Source organism: Trichogramma pretiosum, unplaced genomic scaffold (genome assembly GCF_000599845.2).
Source record: "Trichogramma pretiosum strain Unisexual culture from Peru unplaced genomic scaffold, Tpre_2.0 scaffold3, whole genome shotgun sequence".
Classification (NCBI taxonomy): Eukaryota; Metazoa; Arthropoda; class Insecta; order Hymenoptera; family Trichogrammatidae; genus Trichogramma; species Trichogramma pretiosum.
The window spans coordinates 3,045,746-3,071,007 of record NW_019641698.1 but is presented as its reverse complement, the minus strand read 5'-3'; the positions used below and the strand labels follow the sequence as shown (position 1 = coordinate 3,071,007).

The 25,262-nt window shown below is 42.7% G+C and overlaps 1 protein-coding gene across 3 annotated transcripts in view; it reads left to right on the top strand.

Moving 5' to 3' along the window:
- Window positions 1-25,262, top strand: part of LOC106650961 (transcription factor mef2A-like) — a 212,702-nt gene that overhangs the window by 58,477 nt on the left and 128,963 nt on the right. For all 3 annotated transcript variants that reach the window (XM_014369268.2, XM_014369267.2, XM_023462377.1), the window contains one exon: window positions 9,225-9,248. In XM_014369268.2, the coding sequence (XP_014224754.1) occupies window positions 9,225-9,248 (24 nt within the window). The remainder of the gene's footprint in view (window positions 1-9,224; window positions 9,249-25,262) is intronic.

The following is a 25,262-nucleotide window of genomic DNA, read 5'->3' as shown; positions in this document are numbered from 1 at the left end:
GCGGGGGCTCTTCTCACTAACGCGCTATGTATTATGCAGGTACATTATCCGCATCCGCGGTTCGAGCGTACTTAACTGAAAAAAGCACTCTTTTCTCTTTCTCTTCAAAATTCAACATCTCTCTTCATCTTCGCGCGCGCAGCTAGCGCAGTGGAACAAAAAAGCTTCAATTAGCCAGCTAGACTACCTCACTCTCATTTTCTTTTCGCTCCCATCGTCGTGTGTCTAGGCTGCGTATATATACAAAAGACTTGCATATATGCATAAATTTCAATGCCAGAGAAAAGCCTCGTAGAAATATCAGAATTGCGCGCGGCACATCAAAAGCAGCAGCAGCAGCTCGGCACGTTGAGCAGCGGGGGTAGCCCAGGCAGCAGCAGCGGCAGAGATTGGCGCGAAAAACTTTAATCATTATATACAATGGCGTCAGAAGTTCGTAGCAGCTACTCTCGGAAATCGCGATACGCCCGCATGTATCTAGCGCACCGCAGCCATATAGTTGGGCGCGCTCTATATGTGCCCCCGTGGAGCGAAGCTTTTCTATACACTTTCTCTCTGTGTGTGCGAGATTACGCGTAAGCTTGCTGCGCGCACCCGAGCACGAGAGGGCTGTACTGCACGTTGCTGTGGATATATGTGTATGTGTGTGTGTGTATAAGCTCTGATCTGCGATGCAGTCGGTGTACGCGACGAGTCAAAAGAGAAAATCGGCAACCAGCCGCGGGGCTGAACTCTCGGAAGCTTTGACAAAATCACTCGTGTCAACGATTGCCTAGCCGTATCCCATAGCTTTGCCTCATGCGACTTTTTATTAGTTAATCTTGCCTTTTGGCTGTGTCTTTTTCTGTGCGCAGCATTGAAATTTGTACGTGGAAGATATCAAAGTAGCGATTAATGCTATTTTTAATATTCCTTTGAGCATTCGACTAATGATCTTTTGAAAGCTCGCGAAACCCATCGGCTTCACACTACATAAAGCAATTCACCCCGTAAGACATGACTTATCGCTCTATTCAGAAGACTTACGATCGATGCTTTCATAATGAAACTCGCGTTGGAGACCCTATGGAACAAAAAGGCAATCTGGCCCTCCTTATACTTTGCACACATGTATTGCTTTTACTATCGGGCAATATGAATGAGAAAGTTTCATAAAGTTTGCTAAACTAGTGAGGCTCGCTCGTATATAGCTATACGCATGCATTCGGACGCGCAGGACCGTACGTAAACTGCGTTTAATCAAGTGTGTTCAAATTCTCGATCCAACGTGGAGAGTCGATTTATGGTTGATATTAATAGTGGAGTTATAGTTGTAGATAAGCTCGGGCATTGATGCCAGTTCTGGATAAAATGGAAATTTCCAAGTTACAAGCGTTACAAGAGTTATGATTCATCCCGCTGCCGAGAGTAAAGCCGTTGCATGACAAACTTTTATTTAGGGGAGAGCATAATTTGCCTTTTTTTCTTTTCATTTATTTTCTTGTAAAATTATCAAAGATACTTACGGAGAATGACAGGATTAATCTGAAAATGAGGTTTTGATTAGCTCCACTTTTAAATTACTGTTAAGAAATTGCTATACAGCCAGTGCAGATGCGACGTACTTCATCAAAACTCGACATTTTATTTCAGACTAGTAAAAATAAAACATTTTACTTTGCCACGACAGAGAATGATAATAGTATTTCCAGCAATATCTGTGGAAAAAGTAAGAACTCATCGGTATTATAGAAATGAAAGTAATCGACACCAGAACGTGCATTACTGTGATAAAGTCTTTTTTCTCGAGTATTATAATTCATATATAGATATATGGAATATAAAGTCTTTCGTCGTCGTCGTCGCCGCCGCCATCTTAGGGTTAAACTCCGTTTAATTAGTTTTCTGCTGCGCGCCTGATTTTATGAGCAATCGATGAGACAGTTATTATATTCTCCATTTCGCAGTGTCTTGGAGAATTTCAGCTGGAAACAGAATAGCTTTCTCTCCGTCTGCCTGTCGCTTTCTCCCTCGACACGTCGCGTATCTATCTTTAAACCCTTCAATGTCAGATTTTGAAGAGGGAAAACTGGATTCTGACAGCGAAGAAGACATTTTGCGCTTCTACGGTGTGCGCAGTAGGCATATTACATTGAAGGGATGATTTTACGGCTTTTCTCAGACCTATAAAGCCCTAATAATATTTGACATTTCAGAAAGTTCTTAGATACTTGCACCGAGCCATAATATTTATTGCTATTTTAGAGTTTTCAATCGTCGTTCGGAACAATCTGCTTGACCACATAAAATTCTTGGAAAGCGTTTCAAAAAATTTAATCGCTAAAAAATGTAAAGTGGCTTCAAGAGGCTAGGTTACGGAAGAAGCTATAAATTGAAATTCATATTTTCCTACTCATGGTAAATTCATTTTTCGCCGTCGCGTGTCGGCTTTCAAGAAAACACAATACCAGTTTTCGCATGATATTAACCGCTCGCACGCCCCAAAAAAGCCATCTCTCGCCGAAAGTAAATATTTGCCGCGCCAAGATCCTTATCACGCGTGCGGCTTAAAAGTCCATCACACTCATGCCGAGAGACTCAGTAGCGTGCAGCCCGAAAAGTGGCGCTGAAAACCCTTTTTTTCCCCCGCATGCGCGTGTTTTCTTTTCTCAGGGCGGCACATCCAGGTCCACGCCGTCTGACGTTTAAGGCGAAACGACTGTATCACGCTACGCTTGTTATTTATTTTTCTAGATCCTATAATTTTTTCCCTACCTCGCTTGCCGGCACGATTCTCAGCGTTGGATGACAAATGTTCACGCGCTCATTTCGCGGATTGTCGTGCTTGTCGTCGTCGTCGTCTTCCTTGTGCACAGCTCGCGACAGAGAAAAGAAGAACGCGAGAAAGAGAGAGAGAAAGAAAGAAAGAAAGAAACGAGCATGATGTGACGTACACGCAAGGAAAGATGAATGAAAAAGGAAAAAAAGTGTTGCTGTGGCGGCAGCATCAGCAGCAGCAGCCAAGTGAGCGCAATTCTCTCGTCGTTGTGTTTCTGTCAGAGATCATAAATCTAAACGCCCCAGTTCAGAGTCTCATATATACATTCACAGACACATACACACTCGTATCCGTGCAGCCATACACCGAAGAGATAGAGCTGCTCGGCTACAGGGAAGGAGGAGAGCAAGAATCTCGCAAAGAAAGTGGCGTAATCGCATCAGAGGAGGTTGTAAACGAGATTTTCTCTCTGTCTCTTTCTTTTCTCCCTCTTCCTTCCTCTTCTTCAGCCACCCACCGTATCCCAGAGTCGCTTCAGTTTTCTCTCAGTTATCCCTGTACATATATAAATATAGCCTCTTTTATTTTTTGCTTCGCTGCCTTGATAATCTTCGAGTACCGCGTTAATAATGCGCAAGGCGAAGCTTATGACTTGTGCTGCGTATACTGCTGGCGACGTCGCAGCTGCACATTCTGATTAGTTTTGTATGAAGTATTACTCTTGGGGCGAAAAAGTAGATGACAGATCTCGAGCGTATTATCGCCTTGCTAAAATATACATCATTATCAGTATATAATGCTTCCCTCGCTTGCTTCTTTTGCACTTATTTTCAGTGCTCGCGTATTATATCGAGCGGTCGATGCAATATTTCTTTAACCAAAGCACTTATACCTACATAAAAGTTCCGCAGGCTACAGTGAACAAACGAAAAAGAAAAAAAAACATCGAACGCACTTTTTTCCCGTAAATCGAGTCGCCTATGCGCGCACAATGCTATATACGTCTATAAAGTACTATTCGGGAGGCCCGATATCGAATAGAAACAAAAACAGCCGCGTCTCGTCTGCAGTCGTAAAAACAATACGCAGCGAGCGAGTGCGCATTGTGGTGTTGGTCAGTTATTTCAAAAGAATATTTATTTTACACTTGATGCGTTCGAGCCAGCCATTTTTTACGTTTTACGAGAACCGCGGTCAACTTTTACTTTACCTCGTAATACTTATCGTTAATTTTTAATGATTTTAATGCAAACGTCGAATGCTTCTCAGCTTTTGAGAGGGCGAATTGGTACAGACTGATAGCACTTTGTGTGCAAAGATAGATTCTGTTTATACGATAACTTCAAGTCCAATCGATTGGACGCTAATACTGCTACGTAATTTATCTTACCAGAATGCTAATTTTCCGAGGCACGTCATTTTTCGCCACTTCGACAGATGCTTGTAGCGGATAGATCACGAGCTCGTTCATTTTCTCAATGCTGTTGTACGTTGCGCTGCAATTCGTGAATTATTATGACTAAACATTTCTGCAGCGCAACTATTCTTACTATTTTGTCTTCTTGACAGATATAGAATTAGTTACCCGTGTCTCGGTTATTTACTACGGTAACGTACAGCAGCAGTGCAGCAGTGGCAGCGGCGGTCTGGCGTCGGCAACACTGCGTGTACCCCGTACATTTCGCGCGAGGGGTAGCACTGGTATGGTTGTGTACTAGCAGCAGCAGCAGCAGCAGCAGTAGTCGCAGCTAGCTGTGCCTTCTGGCGTTATTGCCACTTTGCTTTGTGTCGCTGTGCTATATACAGCTCCGTCTGTAGTGTCACCTGGTCTCTCATTCTGATACATTGGATTTTCACTGGCGCCCTTGATGGATGATTTTCCCTCTCTTGCACTTGCGCGTGTTTAAGCACGGTCGCAGAAAGAGAGACAAGAAACGGGAGAAAGAGTGAAATTCACTTTGGGTATAGTTTCCAAGATCTTAATGAGTTTTTATTGAGCTTATGTTATATATAAAGTCGCTCGTCTCTTCCAGGGCGTACCTTTCGTTGATTAAGCAATTTTTATTTACATCTTGTTGCTCGTTCGTGACGTTTCTATATTTTTCTTCAATTGTACACGATGACTTAGTTTTTCACATCATTCATCTACGTTTGATTGAATTTTTCGCACGTGAATTGAAATTTACGCAGAGCTTTAAAATCGAAATAGTAGGAAATTCGTGCCCACAAGCTCTAACGGGTTAACCCAAGTTCCGTGTCAAATTGAGTTCATTTCGAAAAGTTTACAACTACAACTTCTGTGCGACTGCAGCAGGTATTTCTCTCTCTCACTATCCCTCCCTCTCTTTCTTTCTCTGTAGACGAGTGAACATCGAGTGTATACGTATATATAGTGTACCGATTCGCCACATCGAAAGCCAATACTTCAATACGCTCGCTCGGCTTGTCTCTGCTTTAACCAGACTTTCTTGCTCCCCATTATTCGATCTTCATAACGAAAAAGAAGAAGAAAAAAGAGTACAAACTTTGCGAATACAGAACCTTAATAAAATGTGGGGGGATGATTTTATCCTTATAAACCGCAAGAACAAGAAGCGCAAAAAAAGCTTCCGCGCTAATCTTCCTTCCCTCCCTACTTCTGTCTCCTTCTCTCTCTTTTCTTCAAAACGATATCTGTATATATTAAGAATTACGAGTCTGTCTCTTATAGCTGAAAGAAACCGAAAGATTTGCATCTCTTCTTTTTGCTCCATTCCTTGTATTCATTTGAATAATTGAGACACCATATAACGCTCTTTTATCAATTCGCCTAATTACATCCTGCAACTTCCAAGAGAAAGAAAGAGAGAGAGAGAGCAAGGGAGAAGGAGTAAAAAAACTTGAAGAGAAATATTATGTTAAAAGGGAGAAGATTTTCGTTTACTGCTTCTGTACTGTCATAAGTTATAGCATTTACCCCTTTATTGAAGGAGAACTCAAGTACTTCATATAGCAAAGCTTGCTCACACGCACATTTAAGAAGCCTAGGCAGTATTTTTTCAATTTCTTGAAGCTCGAGTCTTTTACGTACCTAGAAGCCTTAAATGACTTCTTAATTGTCTCAATGAGTCTTTGTGTTTTATTTGCTCAATTTCTTCAGATTTTTTGAGTTTACTCTTCAGAAGAACCGTTTCAATGAGTCTTATGCTTTTTTACGATAGCCTCTCGTTTCACAATTTTTTTTACTGAATATGAATTTTTAATAACTATACAGAATTTATTTACGATCATCTTAAAAACTTCAATAAAGTTAAGCAAAAAATAATTTTATTAGAAAAATTTTTTAAAGTGACCGAAGTCTCTCAGAGTGAAAAAAGACAGGCATGATCAGCTACATATTCCAACGAGTCCTCGAGAAATCCTTTAATCCTTTAACTGATCGACCATCCCTTAATCAAAGCATCACATAGACAAGGAGGAAGAATAAAATGAAAAAAAGAGAAAAACTTCCTCCGGTCAAGATGAAAAAAAGTGGGAACAAAAAGGCAAGACATGACATGAACGAGCACGTCGTTCAGTAATAATGCGCATACACTCTTCGATCTATAATACGAATTTTCGTGCGATGCATAAGCTTTTCTGGTTTATACTCTCAGTGATGATCAGCTAAGTGTATTCACTCGACCGTAGGCCAGAGATCTTAATTGCATTTTTACCTCGATAATACGAGAAGTTGATTAAAATAAGGAGTAAAATAATTTATGAAAAATAAACTTTTTTAACTAACAAGGAGACCACATGAGATGCGGGTCACCAAATGTCCTGAAAATGTTTTTCTGGTCTCCTGGTACCTAATAATGAAGCCCACTATGCTTAGGTTCATCCAATGAGCCTTAGGGCCCACTATAAAAATTATTTTCTAATTTATTGAAAAATCTTTGTGATTTTCTAACCCGTAACAGGACATCTTAAACGAAAAATTGCAAAATGTAAAAGTCTTAAAATAAGTCAAAGAATACATTTGAATTTTTTCAGAATTTTTGAAACCTACTATGACTTATTTTTAAAGGTCTCTGAAATTCTTAAGAAAAAAGTAAAAACGCGTTAAATTTGGGCCTTTGAAAATAGGTGATAGCAGGTTTTAAAAATTCTGAAAAAATTCAAATGTATTCTTTGACTAATTTTAAGACTTGTACATTGTGCAATTGTCCGTTTAATATGTCCTATTACGAGTTAGAAAATCACAAAGATTTTTCAATAAACTAGAAAATGATTTTTTAAATGGGCTCTAAGGCCCATTGGATCAAACTAAGCATAGGGGGCTTTATTATTAGATACCAGGAGACCAGAAAAAAATTTTCAGGACATTTGGTGACCCGCATCTTATGTGGTCTTCTTGTAAGTCAAACATTTTTGGTACGAAATCAACTTGTAAGAAATATCGATGTCTATTTTTGTTGAAACTTCATTCCACACTAGTATTGAATGTAAGCTTTAAAAAAAGATCACCTTTTGTATTTTGATTTAAGATTAAAGTCTGTCGAAAGTTAAATTGTATGATATAAAAAAATGTCTGTGCAACAGTAAACCAAACTGATTTTTTTACATTTTCATTATCGCAAGTGAACCGTTGTAAAATTTTTTATGTATATAAAATGAGATACATAACATTTATTTACCCTTTTTATCGCTTCTACTGTCTGTTTATTTTCTCCGGATTTTCCATCTGTTTACGTGATTTTAACCCTTTTTTGCATATACTCTTTCGACGTTTTCTTTTTTCGGAGAGATATGTGGCTCATAGCATATTAGTTGAAAACTTTCTTGTTCTCTACTCTCGGACTTTCTCCCCGCAAAGTATTAGGGTACTACCAAACTCGGCACTCTGCACTCCTCTCTCCCTTTCTCTTCAACACACACATATACACACACATAAAATATACATACAGACGATTATGTGTAATACGCATAATCTTTAGTCTGGGCCTTTAATTTCTTTTTTTCTCTGCTGTTTTTAAACTCCTCCAGTACTTGAATTTTTATTCAAGGAAGACAAACCACCGCAAAGTTGAATGTACTAGCTTTTGGGAGCTCTCGCTTTTATTGAGTGGCTTGCATAATTATACGGTTCCTTATTATATGCACTCTTTCAGAGCGAAATTTTAACAAATGAAAAAAACTTCAATATGCTTAAATTTTATACAATATATGCATCAAAGAACCCGATGAGATTTTACATTTTTACTGTCGGACTACTCTGTCGGATCACGAATTGATGTACATGGCTCAATATTATGCTGACTCGTTCTCACCGTTGGCTCGTCTCAATTAATGCACCGAGTACATCCGAAGATCTCGTTTTTTCTTTTTTTCATTGTTTTTCTTTTGTTTTATTTTGGTGTAGACAAAAAAATTTCAGAGTGAGCGCGGAGATTAACGGCAGCGACCGGCTAGAGTGAGAGCGACAGAGAAAGGTAAAAAGCTTACGGCTCGCTACCGCACAACTATTCGGCTGCGCGCCAGTAGCAAAGTATTATAACGAGGCCGTAAGAGAAGTACACTTCCAATTGGATTAAAATAAATGAAACGGTAAATACTCGATCATTCCGGAACTGTGTGGTATTAACGAAGCGCTCCAATTAAATGAGAAAGAGCCTCGGCGCAGCGGTGAGATTCGGGGGAAAGGGGTAAATGATTGTATTGCGTTGCAGCTACCTCGAGAGGGCACGTTGAAAAAGGGCGACGTTTTTTCCCTTTGACCGAGAATGCGGGACGAAATTTCTGCATTTTCGAATACACCGACTGCGCGTCTGCTCGCTATTCGCATGAGATATTTCGTTGGTGCTTCACTTTTATCTCGACTTTATAATGACTATTTAAAATCGAACTTTCAATACCATTGTCAATTTATTTTAGACTAAAAAAAATTATGCGTTTCGTAAAACTTTTCAATAATTGTAATTTATATCGATGTAGAAACTGGGCGATGTGTAACGAGCTTGTATCCGTGCAAGCACATAAAACATAGCAAATAAAAAATTAACACTCGTGGTATCGGTGAATCAACCGAATCGTCAAACACACGCACGGCCCATCATCGTCATCGCACACTTATCGCTTTGTTTCCGCCGATGATTTTTACCTCATCGCTCATCTCCATCAATTGCATTATACGAATGCAATTTCGCGAGTGCGCGTTTAAATTACATCGCTCCAATTATTTCGATTGGTTCTGCGCGCGCTTATGTACACACACACGCACTCGGAATTCCAAATTAAAAATTTTCAAGTACCTCCGAGAGCATAACTTCTATTTATGGCTCCGATAAAATTTCCTGTGACTGTCTTTGTAAAATGAAGTGGCTTTTATATTTATACGCTTTTACCGAACGTCTGTTGTACGTTCTCCTGTACATGTGTAATCTATATATACAATATACATCTGATACTCTCAATAAGATTAATGTTTATTTTCTGTTTGTTACAGTCCGATGCCAACGGCAGTCCCGAAGTAAGTTCTTTTTTTCTACTATATTTATCATGCAACGTTGTGGCGTACATTGCAATCTGCTTTATACCGCCGTGTGCATTTGTTTACTCGGCGAATGTCGATATATTTTTCGTGAGTACTTTTAGTTTTTATGTGGTTTCTCGGGGTCAGCAAGAACGTCGACCACATTCGATGCAATTTATTCCTTTTTATGTGAACTTAAACTTAAACCTATTAACGTCATCGTCGTCATCACATCGATGAAACCTTTTAAGTTCGAAAGTCGTGTAAGTTTCGTAAAACTTGGACTATGGTCAAGCTTTCGTATTGAAAAGTGTTGATTTTTCAAGCTTCAATACTTATAATAATGAAATTCATCGATACATTTGAAAGAAAGTAACAAATTTTTATAGTTGTAAAGCACAGTTTTGCAAAAATTTTATTTTGCGTTTAAGATAGTCATTAGGCTTTTAGTCAATATATATGTCAGTGTATATGTCCAGTTCTAATGGCTTTTTCATGCCCAAGAAACTTTTTAATTCAACAAAAAACTAAGCCTAAAATATTAAGTATTTCTTCTAGAGAAATGTTTGAAAAATAACAAGAAAATAATTATTTTTGTATAATCTCACTCGAAATTTTACAAGTGTAGGCGCGGCTCAAGTAGCCAAGTTATCTTCGAACGGGTTGCTCGGCTTAAAGTGAGAGCACATAAATGTTTATATAATATATCTAGACGCAAAGCAAGCAAACAACATTAAATCCACGAGTCATTTGTCTTTATCAAAAAGCTCATAAATATGGATCAGGCAGATTTTGCAGAGGTTGATGTCACTGTTCGGGAGCTGTAATGGAGGCTCGACTCGGGGCACGCGCGCGCGGCGCACTACAAGATTGCTGCGCTCGCTTGTGCGCTGAATTTCACGCACATAGGCACAGTACGTACATAGCTCGGGTGCAGCAGCAGCAACAGCAGCAGCAGGCAACGGCTGGCTCGGGATCGTGCGTTAATAAATTGATTTTTTTTGCGCTACTTTTGGCACGAGCCACTGTGCTGCATCTTTCCCTTGTATATGTATACTAGCTCACGTTGAAAGCCGATCTCGAGTCAAAAAAGTGGAAGGACGGCTATAACGCGATTTAACGCTCATCGATAAAATTTATCTGTGCCCCGGGTATTTAGATAAGAGCCACCGTCGCGCGAGTAGTCTTTTTGCCTCTTGATTCTCGCTTGCTCGCTCGCTCGCGAGGGAGAGCTTTTTGTTTCCCCATTGTCGGTGATACGTTTCGTATATATAATATAAATGTTCTTCCGTAGTTTTCGCGCCAAAAGCTGGATTATTTCTCGATTGGCCATATACGAATTTATTTTGCTCCATATTTTTCCGCCTTTTTTCTGCCGCGAACAATCGCGTGGAAGAGATGATACGCCGTAATAAATGCATTGAACGCGTTACATCGATCGTGCTCACAAAGAGTGGACGGCCTGCAGCACTGCAACCTCGTTTCGTATACAGGTATAGAAGAATGCACCGTCGCGGTATCGATTTTACTGACACGCATATTATACGCACGTACATGCATCATCGAATATCTCATTATTATAAAAGCATCGCTGAAAATCAATTAACAAATTTTATCGTGTTACGATGTTGCGGATGACCGTACAGCGGGGCGCGATGGAACAGCGATCGACGCACACTTCTAATGTTCCATTGGTTTTCGATTAAAACGGAAGAGAGCATGCAAGCTGGATTCGATATGCGAATTTTAGTTGCAGCTGGGCAATGGCGAGAATTAAAAAAAGAAAGAACGTCGAGGATAGTAGATGTAGCGCAGCCGGACCGATCGAATAGCGACTCAAGTTAGAATTGAATGATCCCTTGGCAGAAGTATCACTGTACAGACGTCTGTATACTCGTCCGCGAGCTTAGACGGGGGAAAGGTACTACGAATGCGATGCAGAGGAAAAGTTTGTCGCGCGAGGTTAACTCGAGAACCATCGGCTGCATCGAAGATGAAGGGATGGATAAAGGCAAAGATCGATCGCGAATTGCGCAGTTGACTTTGGCCGGGGCGATTCTCGCTGCGCTGGTTTACGTAAAAAATTGGATTTCGTTGCCGGATACACGTAATAAAAAGCATCGCGGACGTAGATAGTTGGAAAGTCGTTCTTGTCTCCTTCATCCCGTCTCTATCTAACTTAAATTCGACGATTATTACGGTGTACATGATCCATGAGCCATCCCTACGACAGATTGAATTCTACTGAAGTTATGCGTCAGAGTTTGCATGCGGCGCTTTGCAAGGGTGCGAGAAAACAAATTTCGAAAATAAATCTGTGTCCGTGACAAACCTCACGAGCGAAGCGCTAACGCCGTTGCTCGTATTAATTTATATACGTAAACGTTTTGCGTCGACCATTGTACTTTCGATCCGCACGCGCGCGCAGTCGGGGGCGGGCGCGCACAAGTTAATCTTTTAGCGCGTGCAAACTGTTTGCTCGCGTTTGAACTTTGCCTTAAATAAAATAAGCTAATAAAATGCATTACGTATACGTGCTCTGCCTTGTGTATTCCGAGCTTATATATAAACGGCTACAGTCGAGGCTCTGCACCTGAACGGAGAGCCACCGGAGAATACTATTACTACTATCTCGCGTGTACATAATAAGGAAAAAGCGGAGCAAAGCCGAGCGAAGCTCGCACGAGAGAAACATTTAGCGCTTAACGCGAACAACGAGCGTAATCAAAGTAGTTTTTTCTTTAAACTATACGTTATAGAGGCGTCGAGCTCGTGACTCAATCTTTATTACGCCCAGGCTCGTATGTCAGTTGTATGCGATCGCGCAGCAAGGATTCCAAGTATTATTGGAGGTATGCTCTAGGAGCTCATGCAGTATACGTTTGGAGTTGCTTTCGACTTTCCAAAAGCTCTTGTTTTGGACTGAGATACGTTTCCTTCATTATTGCATCGCATCCTTTTCATTCTAAAATTCGTACACACACGATCTTATAGATTATACATACCATAGAACACAGAGGGCAGCGGCAGAAGTATAAATAGCAGTGGTGTCAGCGGCATGGCGCAATAATGAACTTATTTAATTTACTCGCCGCGCAGCGGTACAAAAGACAGTAGCCTGCGCGCACAGAGCGCGAGCTCGGATCAACGGCCATTCATTCGAGGAATCTCTCCCGTTCTCTCTCTCTCTCTCTCTCTTTCTCTCTCAGCGATGCGTCTGAGCATTTCAGTGCTCGCACAGAGCATCTAGGGAGGACACAATTAAGTTCCTTCGTTTCTTGATTTTTCGCATTCCCTCTCGATCTATCTCTCTTTCTCTGCTGCTACTGCTGCCACTGCGCTGTCTCCTTCTGTTTGCGAGCTCGAGCGTCAAACCCACTGTTTTGCCGCTGGCTAGCTGGATGGCTGGCTCGCTTTGCTGCCGCTGCGAAAACCTTGATACTACTGCCGCTCGCGCGCGCCCCATGGCGTCTGCTTCGATTTGGAAAAACCCGTATTACTTTTCCCTCTCGCTCAGGGCTCTCTTTCTCTCTCTTTCTCTCTCTCTATCTGTCTCTCTTTCTCTTTTTAAAGCTTTGTACCCCGAAAGAAAGAGAGAAAAAGCTAATGCACTGCTACTACGAACTGCACGCTACGCTTGCACGTGGAGAGAGCGAGGAGCAGGGATAGTGCTGTACAAGTAACAGCAGCAGCAGAGATGCTAGAGGCAAAGTTTCGCGCGCAAGCTCTCTCTGTCTTTCTTTCTCCACTGTTGCTGCTGCTACTACTACTTGGCTCCATATAGAGTACGTGTAACTTTTTTCCTACTTGCACCAGCGGTAGCAGCAACGGAGAAAGGTAAAAACAAGCCTGTATTTTCTTTCTTTCTTCCTTTCCTTTTATCCTCTTTTTTTAGGATTTCCAGCAAGAAAAAGTCTCGCTTTTGTTCCGACTAGTCGTAGGTTTCGTGACGTTTGCGCTCCCGGAGTGTGCATCGTAGCTTTGATCTTTATCCGTTTTGATAGTCCGTGTTATTTCGGCCTCGGTCCATTGAATTTGAATATTCTCTTATATTAGGCCTCTATGTGGCCTTAATGCTATTCGCCAGCGCCGTTTTAGCCTCGACGCCTTTCTAATTCCGATGAATGAAAATGGCATAACTTAGCCCTTGTATGTATGGATATGCACGCGCGAAAAGGGCAGAAAGCAGCATCGGTTATACGAATATATATAATAGCGCGCGGCATAGAGCAACGGGTTACTCGAGCGCGCGCCTGTCCAAAATTTCCCACTTACGCCCTCGCTTGCCACATAATATATCTATGTATATGGCAGAGTTGTGCGACGCGCATAACAATGAGCCTCTCTGGGGCTTCTCTAATTCACCAACTTGAGTAATATATCCAGGGAGCTTGGGCGAGCGCGCGCGTGGCAGCCAACAACTGGCCAAACTAGCTAATACGCATAAACGCTCCAAATGGCTTTCGAGAGAATTTTTCCTCCATCGATCGGGGCCCCACCCGGCACTATGTTGAAATTTTCATATCAAAACTTCCAGACTGCATTACGTGTGCATCGTGTCTATTCCTGGTGTGCGGCTTACCGACGTTTGACAACTGTATTACGCAAGTGCACGATAGGCCGCAAATCTTGGCGTATCATTACGACAATTATCCCGTTGGCTGTGTGTTCGAGGGTGCAGCTATACGCGAGGGTAGGAGCATTTAAATGGAGTATTGTTAAGCTAGGCAAGCTTCTTCGTCGCTGTACAAGCACGGGGGGTTATGCAAGGATGTGGGTGGTTGAGGGGAGGGAGAGGAGGAGGAGGAGGATGAAAAGGAGGGATAATTGCGTACGTATCATGTAAAGTCGTACGCGTGTGTTACGCGCGTCTACATGCAGTACGTACACGCAGGCACATGTGCGGTTTGCTTGGAAAGCACGTGTGAATCGCGTATACGCTGTGTGTTAATTTGTTGTATGTTTGACTATGCCATATATGACAACAACGCACGCGGCCACCCTCCCCGTGTGTGCGTGTGCGTAGATGTGTTTTGTCTGCGACGCGCAACATGTATTGCGCTTGGATAAACAATGATATACACGCGGCAGCCATCCCGCCCTACCCGACTGTTTACACCGGCACGGTTATATCGGTGCAAGCTAGTCTATTTTGCATAGCTGCAGCGAGTCCGTAAAATAACATTGATCGTTCGCTGACTGTAAGGATTGTGTTGAAGAAAAACAAATAATAGGAAAAAATGTCATTTATCAAGTGCTACCTGTCGGTGTACAGAAGCGTATACATAGCGACCGAGGACAGAGGAAGCGAGTGTATATCGAATCAATCCTCTTCGATTCTTGATTGTATTCCTGTATTTTGAAAGAAACAGGTATACCATATTAGAATGTATACCGGTCTTGTGTTCTGCTGACAAAAGAAACGAGAGCTTATATACATGAAAAAGATCGAATCCTTGTCTTTCTCGTTGGCTACGAGAGATAAAACAACGAGCCGAGTCAATTAGCTTCCAAGCTTTATTCTCGTGAAAAGGAAATAAGCAGCTACCAATGTTTTATTTCTTTTATTTTATTTTTTTTTTTACTTTTTTCTCTCTCTTCGATATCACTTGTATACTACTATTCAATTGTGGAAAAGCAGGCGAGCTTCTTTCAATATATATCCCCGCGCCGCTGCCTTCGTCTACCTTTCCATTGCCCCTCTCGCTCCACAGAAGCATCAGCTTTCCCCTTTATTATTTCTCTCGGTGGTGGTTCGCTTTTTCATGCTAATATTCGCGAGTGGCTAGGATAGAATTGGAAAGCGTGGAAGTAGGTATGTATAGCGGAACTCGCGCTGCTTGACATCGGATGCATTCGAGCATCTTTTTCTTCTGCGCTTGGTTTTTTCATTATGAGCGCTAGCTCTAGCTTTCTCTCTCTCTCTCTCTCGCTCTCATTGCAACGCGAGAGCGAGCTTTTTTATATTGAAAAAAAAATTCCACTGCGCTCGGATGCCAAGAAGGATGGGCCGTAGAATTTGCCGCGTGCTATATACAGACGCATAAATGCTAGAATATTTACTTTTGATGGCTTATCGTTGGCTCATTTCTTTTTAAACTTTTCTCTCGACTCGTCTCGTCGTTTCGCCTATTGATTTCCCTGCTGTCCGTATATATAAACATTCGTGATACAAATTGTTTGTTACAGAAAGGAAAATAAATGGAGCGCACGCTGAAATCGTTAATCTCGAGAATCGATCGGGATTCTATGCGCCGGAGTCATAATTATCCATTACTTTTTTTCCCTGTACCGCAAAATGCTTAATTTTTAAACTTACCGAGTCTCAGGTGTTGAAGTCCAAAGTAAAATTGATGGTAACTGCTTTCCTTTAGCTCCTATTATCGCTGCAGCGGCGCTCGAAGCTCGAACGCGCCACGTTAGTATCGATTACAATATCTTGTATACGTTTTTATTCTTCGATCAATCTCAATTCTTTTTTAGCTCTTTTCGTCTCCCCATGTATTTTACGCGGAAGCCGTGTGCACGTAATGGCTAATGGAAATGTTTTTTTTTATTTTACAAGGCTAGGCTTCTTATAAATGGAAAGCAATTTCCAACATTCTTCCTAACCGTATAATAACTACAATCATTAGAAAACTTCTAGGAATAACTACCGTCAGACGTTGGCTAAATTTAGAAGAAAAAACGCTCCGGTCTCCTTTTTGAGATTTTCCGTCTCTCGAGTCTTCTTGAGCCACGTCTTGAAATTCCACGTTATAGGCATTCGAACTACAACAATAGCCGGCGAACCATTCTCTCTCATCCCTTATAATATAAGAAATCACACTCTTATCCACCCTCTCTGCCTACACTAAAGCCAAAGGAAAGCATTGCGCGGCGCGTTCGCTCGCTCGTCGCTCCACCCAATAAGTGTAAAACAAGAAACTCGCAGGGCTCCCTGGGAGCAGCGCAAAAGCATCTGCAACATCACTAGAGGCAAACATTTCTTTTCCTCGCTGCTGGTGCTGCTGGTGCGGTTGCTGGTGTTGCTGGAGTTGCTGCGAGGTGTCTGGGTGCCAAAAGCCTCCTCTCTCTCTCTCTCTATATAAGAAAAAAACGAAGCAGCAGACGATAATTTTTGCTCTCCCAGTCGAGCGCCAAGAGCTGCTTACACACGTGCCCCTGAATTCTCTACATTTTTCGCCCCGGTATCTACAGCTAGTCGATTTTTTCCTCTTTTACTTCTGCATCTCTTTTTTATTCCTACTTCTTTATTTTCCCTTTCTACTCTAGCGCAGTACTTCTATTCGTGGGCGCATATTCCTCATGCACGCGTGTGTGTATACGCGTGAGCTTGCAGTTCTCTATCCGGGTGTTAGCTGGCGTCTGACATAAAACGAAAACATGAGACACGAAAGATGAGCGAGCGTGGAAAAGCTTGCCACGTATATATCCATGTGTATATAGAGAGTACACACGTATAAGTGGTAGTGGTGAGAAAGAAAACGAGAAAAGCTGTAGCTCTAGCGCGCGCGCATGGTGAAAGTGCTGGAGTGCGCGGAGCTTGCGCGCTCTCCACTGTGTATGTAACCTGTATCGTCCGTATATGCGTATACATGAGAGCAACGAGAGAGAGAGAGAGAAAGAAAGAGAGAGCTTTTACGAGAGCCGCGAGCTTGCAAGAGCGTGATCATAAGCATTGACCCTGCAAATTGCTTCTTCTTCGTTTTTTCTTCACCCCGAGGCTGGCGTGTACACTATGCGTGTGTTGAAAGTACTGTGCATGTATGTGTCTATGTGTGTCTATGCGCATGTGTGTGCGTGTATACGGTACCGCCGCCGCGCCCGTAAGAGCTTGGCTTTGTTTGTATTAGTTTTTTATTTGTTTGCCGCGTCGTAAGAAAAAATAGCACCTTGTTACTATCCCCATCTTTTTTTATTCGCCGCTAAAATCGATGTTACGCGACGACAATTATGAGTGTATCGTTTTCGGTAATTGGATCGTCTGGCTGGAAAAATAATTGAAAAACTAGATGTATTTTCATTTATAGTGGAAACTAGGTCAAACATTAAATCTTACGTAGTAATAACTATCTTGCCTGGTGGAGCGTTATTCGTGCACATTATTTCTATTTTCTCAGTTACCTTTTTAATCGATAAACAATTTAATTTTAAATGGAATTGTAGTATAAATATTTTTCGCACTTTGATTAGTATCTCCGATAAAAAAACATCTGTATTTGATGTGTCATTTCAAGTTCCCTTAGGCTATTAGGCATCAAACTAGTGTCAAAGTTGTTATTTTTAAATCGAGGAAAGTCGATTTCTCAATTTTATCAACCGAGAATCTGTACTTCTTTGAGCTTTTTCACGTGTAAAGAGCGCGAGAAGAACGCAATTTATACGATCTCAGCAAAATAAAAATAAAAAAAGCAGTGCGGGTTACAAGCTGCTCTTGCAGAAAAAAAAACTGAACATCATCTCAGGGGCTGTATACGTAGGAAGCTCGCACACTATGGCCTGGCGCGTACGCGCGTTGTAGCCTATGCTGTATATCTTTTCATGGTACAAGCATGTGAAGCAGTAACAGCAACAGCAGTAGCTGCGATGCCATTGCCGATAACCCAATTATGCTCGGCCGCGGCGTAATTTTATCGGATCCTCTCAAGCGTATCGAACAACTTCTTTCCGCTCGAGTCCGCTGGCGCTGCTGCCTCTGTCCCTCTCTTGCTCTCGCTCTCTCTCTCTCTCTCTCTCTCGTTTCCAGCTTGTTGTATTGCCCTTCCCCTCTACGTGCACGCGCCCGCTATGCGCTACCTACTACTATCTAGACGCTAGCTGAGTGACGGCATGCTCCCAACGATATACCGGAAAAATCGAGTTACACTCTCTACCTCTTTTGAATCTCGTCGATACTTACCTGCGAGCTGAGTTCGCATACGCGCGTACCTCTCACGTGTATGTATATGGCACAAACGATATGTGTCTAGAGGTGCTTCAATTTAAGGGCACAGATGGCTATTTTAGAGAATTTTTTCTATCTCTTCGGTATTGGTTTAGGTGATTTTATCCCACTCTTTCTTTTTCTCCTTTTGCATCACATGATCAGGATAAATTAATTTCATCATTATATGGCCGCATGCATAAAGAACTTGATATTTTCAATATTTAAAACACATATCGGAAAATTTCAAGTGTGTATCGATGTAATTCAATACGTGCGCGCGCGCGCGTTGTATACCGATAAGCATACGCTTGATGCTTTGCGCAGCACTAGTGAAAAGAAAAAGAATCTCTCGTTTTAAAGCTCGAGTTCGCAGGACAAATAGTAGGGGAGAAAGAGAACGAGAGATTCGATGTACATGCACTTCTGTGTATGCAATATTAATATAATAGAAAAAATCATATTGGGATTTCAAAAAGCAAACAAAGAGAAACGAACAATGTATACACGCGAGTTTTTTTTTCCATATTGAAAGAGTCGTCCAATATAAATTCGAATTTTTTCCAATAATGGCGCCTGCATACGATACATTTTCTCTCTCTTACTCTCTTCCTGTCTTGTATTCTCTCATGGTACGAAAAATATATGTATCAATATTTGTTGCGGAGTATATAATGAAAAACTAGGTATGCAGCTTAATACCTTAATTCGAAGTTATGGGAATTCGATATATGATAGCCTCGATGTCGGAAAACTTGGACGTGGCTAGACATAGCATAGTGCACTGTGCGAGACGCCGTCAAAGATTTTTCCTGGGGGTCAGAAGGGACTGTAGGTAAAATTGACGATTTTATCGTTTGCCAACTGCTCTGCTACTGCTACCCGCCGTCGCCGCCACTGTTACTGCCACATCATCGTCGATTTTTATTGTTTTCCAGAACGAGACTGTTATCAAGTAATAGAGAAAGAAAAGGAAAAGAGGAAAAAAGTCGCTCGGATTTTTCTATAGATATTTGGGCTTACCCGCCTCTCCATACATGCCCTCTCGAAAAGTTCACTATATAGACTTATAAGTCTAATGGTTTGAGCTAAGAGGATGCTCGGACGTTTTTCCGAATCAAGCTTTATTTCAGAAGTAAATGTGTACACTTCTTATTTTCTACCTGATTACGCTTCTAAAATATCCTCTATATCTATATATTATGTATAAAATGTAGAATAAGAGCCGGTGAGATGGTCGGATTTTTTTCCGAATTTTACGGATGATAGGATGACGATGAGCAAATGAAATGTGAAACGTTGGGCTAACGAGGGATAAGGATTTTTTCGAGTGCTGCACGCTCGCCCTAATGGCAGGGACTTACGCAAATGTAATTGAGCAAAAGATGATTTTAATGAATTGAAGAAAGAGAGAAGAAGGAGAAACGAGAATCTGCTTAAAGCTTCTCTCAGCAAAAATGACTGCTCTTCAGAATAAGCATTATGCATTAGCCATTACGGCGCTGAATTCGAATGTCTGCGTATACATAATAACAGCAAATCGATGAGTATCATCCATAACGTGTTTATGATCATTTCGATAACATTATTCGATTGTTTGTTTACTATATGAAATTGTTTTCTCGTGAGAGGCCAAGTGCGCGTAATAAATAACAACGAACCTCGTTATATCGTGCTGGCCGCGCGTGCGCGCGCGAACATCAGACGTCGTAAGTCACGCACTCGCTTATAACGATCTCTCGAATGTTTCGTGCGAAACTTCACCCTCCTCCGCACGCGTATAAGCCATGTCCCGTCGATAAACATATCGAAAAGCCATTATAACAAGAGAAAGAGTGAGGGAAAAAGCATCGGTTATCCGTGCGCACATTAAAGTGTCTCGAACTGCCTTTGCGTCGCATTTGTTACGGCAGTAGCAGCGAGTTTTTGTTTTTATACGTGCGTCGTCACTGCACCCTCAAATTCCGTTGAAACGTATCGTCGCGTATATATAAATTCTAATCAATCCAAGAGTCAAGGAACGGCTTGGGTACGCGACGACGCGCCATACATCTACACGCGGCGAGTGGGTATAGCGATATCCCGAAACAAAGCTATATGTTTTCAGCGCGTGTAAACACGTATATAGGCAAAAGAGGGTATTAATTATACGGACGGTCCGAGGAGAAATCCGAGGCCAATTATTTGCAGCCTCGATTGCCCCAGCGGGTCGCGAGGGACCTCCGCAATACGCTCCACGCTCAGAATTCGCTTCCGCTCTCTCGGACTCTCCCTCTCTCTCTCACTCTGCGATCCTCTCTCTATACATACATAGACACAGCGCAGCTGCTGCTGCTATTGCAGAAGGCAGAGGGTACACGTAATCGTTGTACAAAGCTTTTAATACGCTATGACAGCAGCAGCAAAAGCTCCGAGCTTGTTTCGACAATTAACAGATCTGCTGATGTTGCCTCTCACAGTAGTAGCCAGCCAGCAGCAGCAGCTGCCCTGCATAGTCGCATTGTTACACGAGCTTTTTGAAAAAGCTCGAGCCTGCAGCCAGGCTCCCTACGTCCGCCCTCGGAAGCGTACCCCGTTAGCTGCGGTTTTTTTCCGAAAACGAAATAAATGGGGTTTAACCTGATTTCCACTAAATACACGTCTGTGTGCGTGTGCGCGCGCGCAAACGAGGCGAACCAGCGTTTTTATCGTGCCGTCGTATTGCTCGTTGAGTATCAGGTTAAATGTGCGGCAGCTTGCGTGGAAATTGCATTAGATCAAAATTGCATTACAGGTGAGCGCGAGCGCAAACTCGCTATGACTGTTTGTGTCTCGGATTAGAGCAATGAAATTATCGCGCGCGCTCACACTCACCGACGTAATACGTCGGAAAATTCCGATTAGTGCGGTGTCTGCGTTCCCATTTGAACCACCCTATGTATGCGAACCGGTTCATTTTGAATCACACGCGTGTATACTTTCAGAAATTGATTTCTGACTGACGCGCGCGCTGTTTTACATATAACGAGTGTAACGGCTATGCGATATGTGCTCGCGTGTAAACAGGAACGAAAAAATATAAAGCCACGGCGGATGTGTCTCTGCTCTATCTCTCTCTGGTTGCTAACTGTCGCTCCTGCACAATACACCCTAGTGGGATGAAACTGCAAGATACAAAAATAAAAAAAAAAACAGAAAGAAAAGAGGGGAAAAGAGAAATACGATCGATCGAACGAACGAGCTAGCTGGAAAAAAAATGACGAAAGGGAAAACTAGAACGAGCGCTCGAAACGATTTCCGATTTGAAAAAAAGTGGATCACGAAAAATAGGAGCTGCGCTCTGCGCGCGTGCTGCTGATGCTACAGCCGGGCGAAGCAGAGCGAGCGAGAAATGCAGCGCGCGATTGGTCTGCGGGGCCACTGCACACACGAAAAAAAGGGCATATGTCAGTGGAGACTCGTCGAGCGCACTGGGTGATAGCAGATCGCGACAAAGAATACACCAACACACGCGTGCTTGCAAGTATACATACCTCAAAGCGGCGTAGATCTGCGCGGCCTTCCGAGTGTTTTATGCCAGATACGTAGTTAGGCTATTAAGTGAAAAAGCAATCGCAGCTGTAGATCGGATGCGCATTCGCATATTATACACGCGGAGATCTGCGAATCTCTAAACTGGCGGAGGGGCGTACGAACAATAGGTGAAATCATCCGCTGAGAAAAGCCTCGCGTGCAGCCGCACGCACGTACACATGTGTGCGCAGCGTGCGGAGAGGTATATCGCAACTCTTTTTGTCACAGTATAGCAGTGTAGTAGCTAGAGCAGCAAGAGCACAAGAGGTAACGAGAGGCGGAGAGGTAGTAGCGAATACATGCGTAACTATATATATTTGTATGTGTGTGCGTATGTGTATGTGTACCCTATACACGTGCACTCAGAAGCCCTATCCGGCGAACAATACTCTTCTCTCGTTTTCTCTGCCAGCTCTCGGCCAGGCCGAGTTACGCGATTATAGTAAATCGCTCGGCTGCACTGCAGCGTTTGCAAAAAGCTCCGATCGTTTCTGTCCTCCCATTTATACGCGCGTACATACACACACACATACATACACACACTCGCGCGCGCCTAGGTACACGTTTTATACATCGCTTATGTCCTGCAGCTGTACTTTGCAGCGCGAGCGAGGCCGTTATATACCTATGTATATACGAACTGCAATTGCAGCACTGCTCGACGTCTTATGTAGTTTCAGCGAATTACACATTGCATAAGCGTCTAAAGCCCCTGAAAATACACGTGACGGACAACTCAATTTGTCGCAGCGCTCAGCTACACCCGTTTTCGACTACTATACCTAAAGTTTATTTCGAGACAGTCTCTTTTATAGGCGACAAAAGGGTTTAGAATTTGCCAGACTGACTGTTAATAGCCCATTTTGTTTTTTGTTGTTTTTTTTTTCAAATTTGGATGAGCGCGATTTCGAATAGCAGTTCTATAAAAGTGTTGGCGAGTAACGTTTGAAATATTTCATAACTGAATAGTGGCACTCATCATGCAAAGCCAACTGAAAACGAGCGAAGCTTCGGCATGTAAAGTTTATTTTCTACTTTTCTATATTCATTCGTGAGGTAAATTAACTCAGCCGCACGAGCTTTCGATTAACCGAACTTTAACTCGACAGCGATCCACGATGTCCTCAGCCAAGTGAATTATATCACTCAAACTTTGCTCTCGGACTCCATTAGTGATAGGGGTTGCCTGTGTATAGATAAATAAATCCAAGTCATCTCAGTCTCGAATTTTCAACCGATGGTGGATGACGATGCTTCTATATATACACATCGGATAAAACCGAGCCGAACCAATCATGCACACATCGCATCGCGTCTGTCCCTCTGCTGTGCGCTGTAGTTCGTGCGCGTCGATATTCGACTACGGCAGCGTTTGGTATACACTGAGCCGAGGCTTGGGCATACAAGCGTGCCGTGCGCCGCGCGTGCAAACACGCACACACACACACACACACTCGCTTGCTCGCTCGCTCTCAATCGGTGCGCTAACGACCAAGAGGATAACTTATAACGAGCGTAATTAGCCTGTGCCAAGCTCGAAGCTAGGTATATATAGAGTATGCGCGCACGATGGGTATAACGTATACGTACGCAGCAGCTCCCAAGCCGTGGCGAAATCGCAAAGTCGAGTGAGTCGAGCTATGAGAAGGTTTAACGAGTTTCTTAAGCGGAGAGGATTGAGAGGGAGAGAGAGAGAGAGAGAGAGAAAAGAGAGGGAAGGGTATAGGCCAGCGCCGTATAAGTTGAAGGACTCCCAAAGAGGAGTGCAGGTATATATAGTTGCAGCGCGCAGCTACCTTAGCTTTGGGCTACTGACTAATGCCAACCAAAAGTGTAGTAGCTCGGCTCGCAGTAGTGATCCTCTTCTACTGCTGCTTGATGAAATTCTCCTCGGCGTACTGTCCTGCTGCTACTACTAGACATACTAGTCCTCGGCTGCCGCCACCGCGATTCGCTCCCTAATAAATTTTCTTGATTACGCTTTTTTTTCTCCCTTCAAGCGCTAGGAAGCGCTTGGCGCTGGTGTGTAAATGAGATGTTACGGTTATTTTATGGCTAGCCATACCAGGAGGGAGTGAAAATTGCGTGCGGTCGCTTTTACAGCGAGCGGAGGGACGGCGACTGCCTGCAAATGTATGTATATAAAAGCGCTTGGCTATGCTAATTGCCTTTTCATTTGGGCCTCCCAGATCTCTCCTCTCTCTCTCTCTTTCCATATAGTTGGTACTTTTTGAGCGAAAAAATTCGAGCCGCGTGTAATGTAATTAAAATGAAGAATCTCTCAACTTTTACCGGAAAAAGCAGACGGTCCTTGAATCGAATTATCTATTTCGATTAGAAAATTAAAACCCCAAACTCGTAAATTATGGGCAGAAAAGTAAAAAATAGAAGAAGAAAAATGTTGTCAGGAGAGAGGACGTGTCCTGGAAAAAGTTGAAAAAAAGTACCAAAACATTTTCAGCCAATCTCATAAATTCTTACTGACCATTGACTTTTCTCTCCTGCTGCATAGAGACGTGCAGGAATAAGTTTAGAGTGTCCGTCGGATGCAAAGCAACGTCGACGACCAACCGTAGCAGTGACCCCTCTCGGTCCGACCGGAATAAACAAATAAATTCAAAAAGAGGGAGGAAGGTTCGATTATCTATTCAGCCTTTGACGTTGTGTTTGCTATCGGTAGGGGGTCGAGATCTATAAATGTAAATAGAGAGAGAGAGAGAGAGCGAGAGGAAGGCAGTGAGCCAGAGCTAGCGAGTAAGTAGTATAAACGCCAAACTTTGACGTAATAGCTCTCCGCTACCGAGTAATGAGTTAGCTGTATAGTGTTGCTGCCTCAGGCAGAGCTTTGTAAACTGTATATAGTATATAAGTATAACATATACACGCTCAACATGTGAGAGAGAGAGTGGTGTAAATAGTTTATGCACCTGTGTGGAAAAGGGGCAGGAGGTCGGCTGGAGGGTGCTGCTGCTGATTCCGCGCATAATATGCGGTGTATACTTATAATTAGGTATATGCAACTATCACACACGGGAGAACGCCGCGCGCATATATATACAGCTTTGAGAAAATGTTACTCGCAATACGCAGACTTTGAAGCATGGTTCTCTCGTATACGTGTTTATGTGTATAGGCCCCTGCGCGCGACAAGTTGATTGAGACCTTTGGGTCGCACGCGGCACTTGTACTCGAAAACTTGGCGCGCGCAAACTCGCGACACACACAGCAGCATACACACGCGAGAGCATCGCATTGTTATATAAGCCACGTAAGAGCTATATCCGAGAGTGGGACTGTCGTAATATAACATGCCGCGGCGCATACATATCAAGGGCTTTTATCACAAAGTTTGACAACGTACTTGGAAGGGCAAGGCGTGTGTAAAGGAGAAACGATCGCGCAGAACTGCGAGCGAAAAACGACCAATCGAGCGCACTCGGAATGCAATTTCTCCAATAAACATCGTTCGCACATACAGTATATATGTATGCGAACACGAGGCGCGTCGTCACGTTTTGCCAGTTAATCATTGG